This window comes from Peromyscus maniculatus, chromosome 19, assembly GCF_049852395.1.
Source record: "Peromyscus maniculatus bairdii isolate BWxNUB_F1_BW_parent chromosome 19, HU_Pman_BW_mat_3.1, whole genome shotgun sequence".
In the NCBI taxonomy this organism is placed as follows: domain Eukaryota; kingdom Metazoa; phylum Chordata; class Mammalia; order Rodentia; family Cricetidae; genus Peromyscus; species Peromyscus maniculatus.
This window is the reverse complement of record NC_134870.1, coordinates 66,019,640-66,033,774: the sequence shown is the minus strand read 5'-3', so window position 1 is coordinate 66,033,774 and position 14,135 is coordinate 66,019,640. Positions and strand designations below refer to the sequence as shown.

The 14,135-nt window shown below is 47.8% G+C and overlaps 1 protein-coding gene across 6 annotated transcripts in view; it reads right to left on the bottom strand.

Moving 5' to 3' along the window:
* The window catches only part of Myo5b (myosin VB), a 309,643-nt gene that overhangs the window by 71,226 nt on the left and 224,282 nt on the right, over positions 1-14,135 (bottom strand). For all 6 annotated transcript variants that reach the window (XM_015992657.3, XM_076555509.1, XM_076555510.1 and 3 more), the window contains 3 exons: positions 10,910-11,065; positions 10,174-10,271; positions 5,671-5,757 (listed from right to left, as the gene is read on the bottom strand). In XM_015992657.3, the coding sequence (XP_015848143.2) occupies positions 5,671-5,757; positions 10,174-10,271; positions 10,910-11,065 (341 nt within the window). The remainder of the gene's footprint in view (positions 1-5,670; positions 5,758-10,173; positions 10,272-10,909; positions 11,066-14,135) is intronic.

Genomic DNA, 14,135 nt, shown 5'->3' with positions numbered 1-14,135 from the left:
ACAGTGCTGCTAGCTAACCATGCCACACTTGTTCTCACTGGTTAACTTTGGGAAACTTAGCAGTGTGCTGGTCATGTCTTCATTTTCAAATAGGGGAAAGAATTCCTTCCAAGGCATCATTTGGGTGGGTTGGGAGAATTAACCAAAAGGCTTGAGCTCTTGGGAAGAATGACATGAAGGGTTGTCAGCTGGCTGTAATTCTGGACTGTGCCCTCTCTTTCCAGTGTTCGTGTTCGTGTTTTCTCTCTCTCTCTCTCTCTCTCTCTCTCTCTCTCTCTCTCTCTCTCTCTCTCTCTCTCTCTCTCTCTCTCTCTCATAACTCAAATAAGAGAAACACAGGAAGATGTTACAAGCTGGGATTTCTCTAATCATTGGATCCCATGGACAGAGGCTTGGGAAGTAATCTGTAGTTACTTGACAAGCAAATGCAAGGGAAACCACTCTCACTCCCCTGGGTGAGTTCTCAGCAGCTGGGGAGGTGAATCCTTTTTGTAGGTGAATCCAAAACTGCTCAAGTCCCTCTGGTCCCACGAAGGTCTCCCCAAGCCAGGTCAACAGAATGTCTGCTCTTAATGGCAGACTGGATGCTGGAGCTTGGTGTGGACAGGGGGATGAAAGGATCTACATGTGATAGAATGGGTGATGCAACTCCATTTCAACACTAACCGAAGTGCTGCTTTCTGTCGTGTGTCATTTCCAATGGTAGTTTGGGAAGGGAAACCTCTCTTGGACCCTTTAGCAAAATGTAGGTCCAAAAAAAGGGGGTCCAAAACCTCTCTTGGATCCTTTAGCAAATGTAAGGAGGACACAGGAAGCACGTGTTAGAGCTAGGTCCATGAATTTAAACCATAGCTTTCTGCAATACCAGAAACACATCCTTTCTTCCCTGCACTTTCTACAATACCTGTAATTACAAAAAGAAAAGGCACAGAGGCACTCACAATTACCTGCTGGAAAGAGCTCTGAAATAACTGGGACACAGGAAAAGATATCTAGTAGGTACGCTGTAAGAGGCCAGCAAGTTGTGGCATTGCCATCCCTGCAGGCGGCAGCTCTACCTGCAGCCATGTGGGCTGAACAGTCGACACCACTTCCATATGGAGCTAAAGACTCAGCATGCGCGGCTTCTCCTTGCTGCTGGGTGAGACACTGGGCAGACCCAGAGTATGAGCTTGCTGTGCCTCACAGACTAGCAATTTTAAGAGGACACGATGTTGGCAAAGAAGTACTCTAACTTGTCTGCCTTAATGGAGTGACAGTTCCTATTGTCTCCCCATCAACCTGAATTCCTCCTCTTTAAGGCCCAGCTTAAATCTCACTCCTGAGAGGCCACAGCTTCTCTCATACTTGTCCTACATCCTTGCACCTGCATGAGCATTAGCCCCCTAAATGGCTTCAAGCTTGTGTCTTCTGGCTTTGAGCTCCTGGTGGGTAGGTGTGTCAACACAGGTCTGGATGCTTCACAGAGAGGTATGGAGAGAGGACTGTGGGAGAGGAGGATCCTATGAAGGCAAAAGGCTGTTCTCATTCCACAGAAAGCTCTTGTGAGACCCCAGGAATAAATGTCCCCTCTTCCTCCTTGAAAACAGACTGTATTGTGCTGCAACAGCAAATCCTGTAGGAATGCAGTGGCATGCTCTGTCTCTATGATTTCACATAGCAAGTCTGTGTGACATCTCAGCCCAGTGGCTCAGAGGTGGCAGGTGGATACAGAGTCCTGACTGGGAGGGTATCAAGTTAACCATGTCAGGCACATCGTCCTTTTCCCGATGTCCAAGGAGACACTTTTGGAGTGATGTCTTTTGAAAGTCATTTGTCCTACCAGGAAATAATTCAGTGAGAAAGTTCCTGGTGAAATAGGTGGTTCCTTTCACTGAGACGTGTCTTCTCCCACTGGCCCTATCTATCCTAGACTGTCTCACTGTCACATGCTTTCCCCATGTCTTCACAGCTTGACACAATCCTATTATACATACTTCACAAGTTGTCCATAAAGATGGCTACCTCAGGTTTGTCTGCTCACCAGGCTATGCAGAGCATAGGCGTAGTTGCTGAGCATCCATCTCCCCGAGCTTCTCACACAATACCTCCAAACAGTTTGCCCTGGGATAACTTAGTTCTAATGCGTGCGTGCATGTGTGCGTGTGTGCGTGTGTGCGAGAGAGTGTGTGTGTGTGTGTGTGTGTGTGTGTGTGCGTGTGTGTGTGTGTGTGTGTGTGTGTGTGTGTGTGTGTGTACACACTATGTGTGGTTGGTGCTGGGGATTGAATCCAAGGCCTTATGCATGCAAAGCAAGCACGGTACCACTCAGGAACACCAAGCCTTTTTATACAATTTGTAAGTTAACCTCTTCAGTTGCCTGGAGAATTTGGGGGAATTTCAGAACGCTGACTTGAGGTCACACACTTACAGGGATTTCACAACAAGAAAACCAGAAGTCTCTCTCATGCGCCCCCAGATACTTACGGCCCCACACAGGCAGCTATGTGTGGCAATAAGCCTTTGTTTGAAAAGTAAACACTTGACTGGCTTGAGTAGTACTGCTGGGAACTAACACGGTCCAAGCAAAAGGGTGTTGATTCTAGAACCAACTCAGTTGCTGGCCGGTGACTCAGCAGCCCACGTCCTTCTGTGGGACTCCCTGGGAAACATGCTAAATTACAGTATGTCTTTTCGGCCCACAACACAGAGATGTGGTCATGCCATAACATCCTTTCTTCCACAAACTGTCCTATTACAATTCCAACCCATTTTTTTTTTTTTTCAAGGAGAATCTGGCTGCAGCCCATTCAGTTGGTTTGCTTGCCACTAATGGTCACAACACCCAATTCTAAGAATCAGCAGGCGAATCATGGCTGGACTAACAATGCCCTCTTGTTAGATGATGTCTTGGGAGTCCAGCAGATACAAAAGCCAGGAGAGCAGCACCCATAAAAATGTAGCTTGGGAGACTCAGCTCCTCCCTCCAGTTCTCCCAATGAATGAAACTGTAGGTTCTGAACCCAGGGGCTGTGTGTGGCAGGCACTGAAAGGCAGGCAGAGGTAATGAGAAACCAAATGGCTTATGTCAGACCTGAGCCCTACACTGCCAATCAAAAGGCAATGCCAGATACTGCAAGAACAGACTGGAAAGCAGGTGGAGTCTATAACTGCGTCTGCTCTGACCTTCAGATCGAAACATGAGACAGGACCCCAGGACACCGCCTCTTGCTTCTCAAAGGGAAGATGCGGTTGAAAAGCCTTTCACATGGCTCCAGCGTTGCCCTGAACAATTGCCTAAACCTTCTTGGCTGTGAAAAGCTGCCTGGATGCTGCAGATTAGTAACCGTTCTCACCCTTTCCAGGTCAAGTGCAAATCCCTGATTCTATCAGCAATTTCCCTTCCAGGCCTGACATGTGGGAATTGTTTATGGTTAAGCTGTTTATGGGCAATTAACCACAGTGCATGAAACTGGTCCCTCCACTGCCTGGGAAAGTGCCAGGTGTAGAGAGGAGGGAGGCCTTGGGCTACCCCCACGCTGGCTCCTTCTACCTCCCAAGAGAGAGATGGCAGAGCAGCGGATCCTGATGAGCAGGCTCCAGGGCGGCCACACCACTCTGCCCCGTCCTCGTTGACAGTAGAGGGCATTTGGCTTCTGCAACATTACTAGTGCACAACGTGACTTTGGAAGAGCTAGTGTGGTAACCACGTACCCTCCATCTCTGGGCAAGTGCCCAGAGGAGAGCCACGGTCTCTAGATAGTAGCATAGTTCTGTGGCACATCCACGACATATGCAGCTTGTTTGTGTGTGTGGGATGTGTGTGTTCTGTAGGTGTGTGCATACATACATGTGGATATACGCATGAGGGCCAGATATTAACACTGGGTGCCTCCCTTGATTGCTCTCCACTGTATTTCTTTTCTCATTCCACTTAGAGACATGCTCTCTGAACCGGGGCCTCACCAAATGGCTGGAGTGGCTTGCCACTGAGCTCCAGAGATCCCTCTGTCTCTGGTGCCCCCTCTCCCCCAGCAATGGGGTTACTGACAATACTTCTGCTAGGTTCCTGAACTCAGCTTATCACACTTGAAACATTTCCCTAGTCTCCATGGAAGTTATTCTTAACTCAAAGAAGTTGTGTTTTCTGCAGTGGATTTGATTTCACATGGAAAGTTAAAAAGGTCCAACTCTAGGTGAGACAATAGGTAGAACTTGGTAACATGCATATAAAGGCTCATTCTCCTGCCTCAAAGAGCAAATTCTATCACACGCTACATTCAATGCAGAATGTTAAGGATATAATGAAATAAACCAGTCACAAAGAGGACAGGTATCACATAATTCTACTTAGACGCTTATTTTTTCCCCCCAGCTCCTAAATAAATCACTAATGGAAGCTTATTCTTAATTAGGCATGCCCGGCCTTAGCTTGGCTTATTTCTAGCCAGCTTTCCTTAACTTAAATTACCTCATTTGCTTTTTGCCTCAAAGGCTTTTACCTTTCTCTATTCCTGTATACTTTTCTTTGTTTCTCACTTGATGATTTGCTGTGTAGCTATGTGGTTGGCCCCTGGAGTCCTCCTCCTTCTCTTGCTATTTCTTCTTTCTCCCAGATTTCTCCTTCTATATATTCTCTCTGCCTGCCAGCCCCACCTATCCTTTCTCCTGCCTCACTATTGGTAGTTCTGCTCTTTAGTATATCATCAGGTGTTTTAGACAGGCCCAGTAACACAGCTTCACAGAGTTAAACAAATGCAGCATAAAGCAACACTCCCTAAAATAATATTCTACAACAAGATGAAGCATCTAGAGTTGATCAAAGACAATATGTAGAAAGACTTAATGTCTTTTGGTCAAAGACAGCAGTAGACAGGGTGGCTGCAGGGGCTGGGGACAGGGAGAGAAGTGCTAGACCATTGTACAGTAAGGTTTGCCCCAGGAAGGTTCCTGTGTTAGAAATTTGGTCCCAGAATGGTGGTGTTGGGAGGTGGTGGAATGATTGAGGCAAGGCAGGGCTAAGGGGAATTATGGGAAAGTTCTTAGGCCAATTGATTATGGCCTTCAGGAGGGACTACAGGGCTCCAGCTACTCTGCCGCTTCTTATCGGGTGATGTTCTTACCCTTCCTTCATAACCTTGGGCTTTCAGACTAAAACTGTGGCCAACACAAGGCCGTTTGAAAATGCAGTTAGTCTGTGCGGAGTGCTTTGCTCATTCAGGTCTTTTCTTACAGGAATGGAAGACAGACTAAGACAGGCAGCTGCCTTGAACAGTTTTAGTTTTACGAGATTAAAGGAATTCTTGAAATGGCTGGTAAGAATGGCTACACATATTGTTACTGGACTGTATACTTGAGATAGGAAAGACAGTAGATATTATGCCCCCACGTTTTGTCACAGTACAATGGAGGAAAAGATGAAGGATAAGCCTGAGGAGTCCATTTTGTGACTCTAGCTAGCCCACCACCCAGACCGTACTGATCGGAAATGCTTCCCCAAAGCCTGTTCCTGTTGACTCCGTGTTTTCGAGCCAGGCTGAAATTCTCTCTGTCAGCATCCTGTTTGGGTCTTCAGGGTATAGGAGCTTTTGTTGAGGAGCTGTCCCAGGCTGACAGCACAACCATGGCTCACCAGGGCAGTACACTCGATGCTTCACAGCAGCCTGAGGAAGGCCTGACTGGTGACATTACCTGGATGGGTAGCCGGCTGCGCTGATCCGAATGGTCTCCAATACTCCACAGGCTCTGAGCTGCTGCACGGCTCTCTTTGGGTCGAAGCTGCCAAATAAGACACACAATGAAGGGATGCTGGCAGGTAAGAGAACAAGAGAGAAGGAAAGTACTCCTCAACTGCAGCAGATGAGACACCTGCTGCCACCGGCTGCAGATGGACACACAAGGTCTGGAAAGTACAGACTGAAGGGCGGAGGAGCCATTTCAACAGTCTTGAGACGGTGCACATTTTTTTTTTCTAAGACTTATTTATTATGTATTACAGTATGTCTGTATGCCAGAAGATGGCACCGGATCTCATTATGGATGGTTGTGAGCCACCATATGGTTGCTGGGAATTGAACTCAGGACCTCTGGAAGAGCAGCTAATGCTCTTAACCTCTGAGCATCTCTCCAGCCCCTGTGCACATTCTTAACTTAATCCCATCCCTTTCCTTGCCCACTTGCTTCCCAGAGTCCTGCCCACCATCCCAGACTCATTCCTGTCTACTCTCCAGAACTTGCCCTGGGCGGTTCTTCTTTTCACACAGACTTTCTAAGGGCCTGTGTGTGATGGGAGGAGGGGGCAGAAGAGGACAGGGCTCAGTGGTACACACTGCAAGGCATGCTGTAAGATCCGTGGGGAAGCAGGTGCTGGAGGGAACCCCGGGGAACGACAGCAGGAGACTAGGACAGCCAGAGGTCATATGAAGAACCAAGCTGACCCAGAATTAGGCACTTTTTAGAATTTTCTGAGACTGCTGTTCCACTCAGAAGTGATGAGGAACGTACACGCCCTTTCTTTCTAATTACCAGTGGCTCAGCTGAAGCCAGGGAGCTATACTTCTTCTGTTTCCTGAATGCTGGAGATGAAAGAACAAGTCTGAGGACCCACGAGGCTCACAGCCTTGGACTGGAAAGGCTTTGACCAAACCCGGTGAGGCTGTAGGCGGCTGGGTCACCCCGGTAGATGAACAGTGGTGGGAACTACATCGGCCCACAGGACAAATGCCTGGTCTACCATCTGTCACTCTTCCTGACAACCCAGGTACTCTTTTTACGGCTGCACAGCCCACCTGGATTCTGGATTCCAAGGTTAAGGTGGCCTAGGGACCGCCACCTTCACTCCGTCTCTCTGTGACAGACTGTTTACTTATCTTTGTGTGACCGGGCCCTGGCCAGCCCATACCACTTTCTCATGCTGCTGACCACACGAGCCTCCCTCATGGGTCATCGAACTGGCAAATGGTGTCCCGAGCTTGCCTGGCTTCGGCATGCATCTTCCTGGAGACGGATGACTCTAAGCTGTTGCTGCATATCAGGCATGCTCTGACTCCATGGAGGTCCTAAGTTTGAGGATACCCACACTCTCCTTCAGGCCTGTTCCTGTTCCTACTTCCTCAGCTCCCTCACCCTGCTTACCCCACTCTGCTGCACCCCCAGCCTGGCTTCTCCAAACTCTCTTCCTGCTCACTTCAGCTCTAAATGAGAGGGCTTCAGGCCATGAACGAGTGACATTATGTGCATAAGGGACAACCCAGTGCTGGGTTTTGAATTTTCCGTGGTCTTGATGAGAGCAGTTACTTGATAACCTAATGTCCTCCTGTGAGGACCAAAGCTCTGCGGTGTAAGAGGCTTAGAAGACAGAAGGAAACGCTGAGCCCCTCACTGGAACCTACCCTCTCCCATACCATGCCCTGAGGTGTCTTTGTCCACTTTGATACGTAGCACAGTTCTGGGATCTGGCCCTTGACTGGACCCAGAAGAAGCCTCTTAGGATATGAGGGCTGCTCCCAATCCTAGGAAAGCCTTCAGGGTGAAAGCTCTGTTCCTCTTACCTCTAAGGCAGTCAGTCAGAATGGATACTCAGGAGTTTTCAAAAAGTGTTATATAAATGTGGGACTTTTGTCCCAGGGGCCCCTATCCATCCACTACAACTCTATCCTCTAGGCTACTATCTAGAACAAGTAATTTCTTAGCTTAGCCTTAACATCTCCTTTTGTGATGAGGTCAGCAAAAATATTCCCTACCTGCTCTTCCCCACCCTAGACAGCAGCAGCAGCAGCCCACCTGTGGTCTCCTACCTTCTCCTCCTCATCCCAGAGAGCACATCATCCCATCTGTGGTCCCCTGCCTGCTCTTCCCCACCCCAGATAGCACATCATCCCATCTGTGGTCCCCTGCCTGCTCTCCCCCACCCCAGACAGCAGCAGCACCCCAACCACAGTCCCTGTGTGGACTAACACAGCTGGAGAGGAATGCAGCTGGGCTCCTGCTCCCCACTGACAGCTGGGACCACTTCAGGCAAGACATGACCTCTTGTCTGTTTCCCTCACTCACTTAGTGGGTGTGGAGAACATCTGTCAACCACAACTCTCAGATTTGCTACAGTAATCACAGATGGAAAAAGGACTTGCAAGAGAAAGTCACAAGGACAGGACAAGGAAGACACCGCATCCTCCTCCTCGTCCAGGGAACTGGGAAGCCCGGATTGAGCAGCATTCTAATCTCATCTCTGCACTAGTAAAGACCCCACCTGCCTCACTATGGAGTGATGAGGAATGGAAAACCAGCTTCTACTCTTAAATGTGGAAGATAACACCTAACTGTTGATTTGATTTAAAAAACTACCAGGCAGAGGTTTAGAGCGTGGAAAGCCAGGTTTTCACTTGCCTGTTTCCAAACAGAGCAGGAACAGCACAGCCTGGAGCTGTCTGGCTGCAGAGGGAGAAGCCCAGCTTCTAGCTTCTGCAATCACTTCTACTCTATCAACTTTGCACAGGCCATTCGCTTCCAACTAATTCTCAGGCTCCATAGTATCCCTACAGCCACCGCTCAGCCACCAAAACCCTGAGACCAATTAGTCAGCCAATCTCATCAGGTCCTCGACCAGGGGCTTCTGGACTGACACTCACCCCGGGCCACTTCCTCCCCGGGAGAGGAGTCTCTCCATTGCTTTCTCGCCTTTCTGTCTTCATAGTATTCTCTCAAGTCAGTTCTCGCCTTCCACTCTGTGGGTTCTCAGGGTTTGAACTCAAGCCCTCAGGTTTGGGGCATGTGCTTTTTACTGGCTGAGACATCTTGTCATTCCTACCCCCGTACTGTTTTCATTGAATTGTTGACAGTCACTTCTGTGGCAGTGGTGGTTGTTTGTGACAGGCAGGTCCTTTAGCTGGGGGGAGGGAAGCATATCTAAATGCCATTCTACTGGTCACAGCCAAGTGTCTAATGAAGAAGAAACGAGACAGATAGTTCTTGACTAAAAGTAGAGGGAGAATACTTTTATAGGAGAAGTGCTATAAAAACATACAGGACAAGGGCCCTTAATGGGGCCATTCTGCCCCCCTGGGGAACATTTTGTAATGTGTAAGAATGTTGGCTGTCACACTGATGGGGATGCTACTAGCATGTGCCAGGAGGAGGCCAGTGATGCTCCTAACCAAGCTGTCATGTTCAGGACAATCCTTCAAGACAAAGAATGATCTGACCCACGTGTGATGAGTGCCAAAGAGAAGACACCAGAAATAGAAATGGGAGGAAAGATACGGCGAATTTTGCTTCTAGAATAATGTCAATAAGTTTATGTCAACATATATAGTGCTATATATGTATAACAGGGGTACACACATACATGTACAGTGTGTGTAGAAGACATGAGTCAACCTTGGTGTCATTCCTCAGGTAGCATTCACATTGTTTTTTTTTTTAAGGTAGGGTCTTTTGATTGGCCTGAGGCTTGCTGATCAAGCTACCTTGGCTGGCCACGGAGCCCCAGGGGTCTGCTTATCCCACATCTCCAGTGCTGTGAATACAAGCATGCACCACTCACTACACATGGCTTTTTGATGTGGGTCTGGGGATCACACTTTACTGATTGTGCTATTTTCCAGCCAATAATAATAATAAAATAATAGTAATAACAACAATAACATATTTTAACCATATAAATTGTAATACTTTCTCACTGGCAATTCTCATTTATTATCTCCTTGTATTTCTTTCAAAACCAGGATACTGTAAAATTATAATTAACTGACAAAGAGGGTCAAAGATTAACTTGGAACCAGCCAACTCTGGTCCTGGTCTGTTTTCCCCCTTTCTCATCCTCCTCCTACCCTCGGTAGGGGTGGTGGTGGTGGTGGTGGTGGTGGTGGTGGTGGTGGTGGTGGTATGTACACTAGGCCTTGCAGAGAACCTGGCATCTGGTTCTCCTCTCCCTGGATGCTGCTCTGCCCACCAGCTCCTTCACGTCAACAGGTACAGGTACAGAGGGATTCCCAATCACGTCTCACACGTGTGGAGGAAGGGAAGAGAGGAAGCAAGCAGCATGCCTAGAGAGGCTCAGCACGGAGCCCACCTGGGAAGTGACTGACCGGTCACTATATGACTCTGTAGAGCTCAGCAAGGCTGAGCCCGCCCCGTTCCCGCTGATCCCGAGACAGGATAAGCAGGCTGGTGTGGCTACACCCAGCTGGCACTTACTGGAAGGGGAGCTTTTCATCATTGGGCTTGATGCATCGGACGTAGTGTGGCGTTGTGGCATTCAGGGTCTCCATGAGCAGGTTCAGGGAAGTGCGGAACTGCAGGGGCAAAACCAGACCTCGGTTATTTTTACCACTCTACACTGGCATTCCAGTGACCATCCTGCCAGCGGTGACAGCAGAAATCACTACTACGATGATTGATTCAGAAGGACAGGCACAGGAAGACATTCAGTGACGAGGGTTGGGTTCTAACTGACACTCATAACTTGCTGTGAGTACCACTGAGTCCTTCCATAGTAGAGATCTTCAAAATCAATGGGAGAGACTACTACACAATGTGCCTAACTCCCACTGTTCACAAGATGAATATAAACGATGTTATGAATACGACAATAAGACAAAACACGAGCGCGAAGAGACCAGAGAGATCTGCCTGCTGTGCGCTAGAGGCCTGCTATCCCTGAACATGGGGAATTCGGTTCTAACACAAACATGCAGGGAATGGTGGGGTTTGCATGAAATGTCCCCAATCGGCAAATCCCAAGGAATAAACGCAGGTGGATTACCAGGGCCTTCTCTTTGGAGACAGAAAGTGAGCACCGCAGTTGGACCTTCCCTCCCCACACGATCCAGAGACCTTCCATGGGACCCTGCTTCTATCCCCTTCTTCCTTCTGTCAGTCCCTTCCAAGCCAGCCCTGCTGCACATGTCACGGGCCTGGGACTAGGACTGACCTGGTAGCCCACGGATTTCTTGTGCTCCTTGTTGGAGACCTTCAAGGGCGGTCTGGAAGAGCGAATGTTGATCTTCGAAGACGATCGACTCTTCGCTGTGTTGGTGGCAGGAACAGAGTCCTTGTCGTCATGGAATAAGTCAGCCACTAGTGAGAACTAGACACAATCGCAGGAAGAAGGGTGCAAAGGAGATCTCAGAGTTTAATGTTATTTATAGTCTTCCAAAACAGCGGATATATATATGTTCCTGAGAAATGAAAATACACGTCCACACAAAACCTTGTGCACCCATGTCCATAGCAACATTATTCATCAAAGCTACAAAGTGAGAATGACTCAAATGACCACCCTGTGATGAATGAAGAGTGGTCTATCAATACGATGGAATTATTACTCAACAATATAAAGGGATGGAGTCCTCACACATGCTACAACACCGCACAGATGAGCTTTGAAAACATTATGCTAAATATAAAAACACAGATGTGAGTCTGTTTAGCGGAAGTGTCTAGACAACAGGAAGTGCCCTACTGGTTGTCCAGGAGGGAAAGGAGTGGCAGCTAATGAGTGTAGTTTTTGTTTTTTGAGTGATGAGAATATTCTTGAGCTCGTAGCATGGTCACACAATTTGCCGAGCTTACTAAAAACCACCGAGGTTTACACTTCAAAAGGGTGGGCTTTATGGTGTGTGGAGAGCGATACCTCAGTCTTTAAAAGGATTGGAAAAAGTTGCTTTCCCCAACAGTGTTATTAAACATTCATTTACAAAGCCGGTTCTGTTCCTCAGGGTGCGGTAGGAGGCAGAGATGGGCATTCACAGAGCTGTGTTTAAATGTTATTATTTTCCAATACGTATTGTCGGATCTTGTAATGTTATTTGGCTCCCCCGAGTCCTGGGTTTTCCATCAGTGCAGCAGGGTTAAGACTGCACCTATTATAGAAGACTGTCACAAGGTCCCTGTTGTGTGTTCCTATGTTACAGTGACAAGATGCTAACGACACAGTTTGTCCATCAAGACTCTCAGCCTGATGAGGACACGTCTGCCCTCATTCCCTGAGCAAATCAATGCTGGGCTAGCACTATGAGGTCTCCAATACACACCTGACAGCGGGGGAGGGAAACCTCAGCACACTGCATCTCAATAGAAAAAGGGCTAAAGGGCAGTGCCTCAGACTCTAGGGCCCCCCAATCCACTCTGCACTCTCTTCCTTTGAGGACCACTCCAATGCATGAGTCCCTGGTCCTGGGTGTCTGGATGCCCTGGGCTAGAACATCCGATACTGCTGGCATAGCCATTGAGCTGCGTCCCCCGGCTCTTCAGGATGGCAAGCATCACGTTCCTATTCCATCCTTCCACATTCTCATGCTGTGCTCATCTTACCTCAGAAATCCTACCTTCCATTCTCTCCGCACGTCTTAAAGCCTGTCTCCCCAGGACCAGCCCTGCATCCCTTGTCCTCTTTCCCAACACGCTCTACCCACTCCTAACTGAGTATCCCATAGGCCTAGTCTATGGCACATAGAAGCCATCTTGGCCTATGATGGGCCTAGAGCCCAATTCCTGCTGAGTCCACTGTGCCCTTGCTGCTCCCAATGCAGAAAGAAGGGCGATATGAGATCACCCATGTAAGCACACAGACGATGCCCAGTACTGAGACATCATCTACTTCTATGATTGGGTTATACACACAAACCCAGTAAAAACTCTGAAAATGCAGGAAGACACATCATGTTTCATATTTTACATGGGATCTAGAGAAAAGACCACTGAAGTAGGAGGTGACTCTTCGGGAGAAGGAAGGAAAAGAGGAGAGGGGGTAAGTGAGGGCAATGGGAGTAAGTATAATCAAAGTACGCATGTGCATAAAGAAGTCATAATGAAATTTGTTTTTTTTTTTGTGCAATTAACATCCTCATGACAAAGGGATGTTATAAAAATTCAGATGTTCAGTGTGATAATGAATCTTGGTGGTGAATGTGATTGGATATAGAAAACACCTCGAGGAATAAGAGATCATGTTTAAGGTGTGTCCAGAGGAATCTCTAGTTCAGACTAACTGAGGGGACAAGAGCCTGCCCCCTGAATGTGGGTAGTTCCATCCCATAGGCTGGGGCCTGAATGGAATAAAAGAGAAGAAGGAGAAAGTCTCATTCTACCATGATAGACCAAAGTCTACCATGATAGATTAACACCTTGAAAACTGGGAGCCAAAAATAAAGTCTCCCTCCCTAAAGTTGTCTTGCTCAGTATTTTGTCTCAGCAATGAAAAGTCTCCTAATGTACCAAGGACAAGGAAGTCATATATATAGAATTTAATATAATTCTATATAAATTATATTTAGAATTAATTTAGCATAGAATTTAAATCTGTCATTAACCATATGAGGCAACAGGAATCCATGGGGATAGGACCTGCCAGACCCTGCTTCAACCCTTGTTCCTACCCCAATAAACATAGTAGCTGGCATAAGCCCCCCTAGGGATACCAGACAAAGGCTGAGCCCAAGCTAGAGGCGAGCTGGTCCCTGGGTGCACAGGCAGAGCTCGATTCCTTAGGGTTCTTGCAATCAAGATCAAATACATAAAGGGCACCAGAGAAAATAGTCCTCTCACTAGCAACATCCCCTGAACTCAAAGAGGGAACTTTAGGTGAAGAGGGGAGGCTCTGTCCTTAAGACACAACGGCATCTTCGCATCAGGCTGCAGGTCCCACACGACAGTGACAGCAGTTCATGCTCTGGTCCCCTTCTGCAACAATTGTCCCAGGTCTTCCCCAACAGCAGTCTCAGGTTAACAAGTATTCACCAGGCACTTAGGTGACAAATGTGGGTGTCATGTCAATAGCTCAGGGAGTGACAAAATCATATGACAGGTCCACAACCCACAAAACAATTCAACAGCATACTCCGTTAGTACTTCACATGCCTGTGTTGTGTTTTCAAAGAGTCTGCATTTGCTACTTTTCCTGTTGCTATGATAAAAATACCCGGACAATGCAGCTCCACGAGGAAGCATTCATTCAGGCTCACAGTTGAAGGGTTTAGTCCACCACGGCAGGGAAGCCACTGAGGGAGGAGATGGAGGTAGGTGGTCACATTACATTTACAGTCAATCAGCCCAGTGACAAACACTGCTACTCCTTTTTATCCAGTCCAAGGAAACAAGCCTGGTAAGCACGGGTCTCCCCACCTCAATTAACCTAATCAGGATAAGCCCTTGCTGGC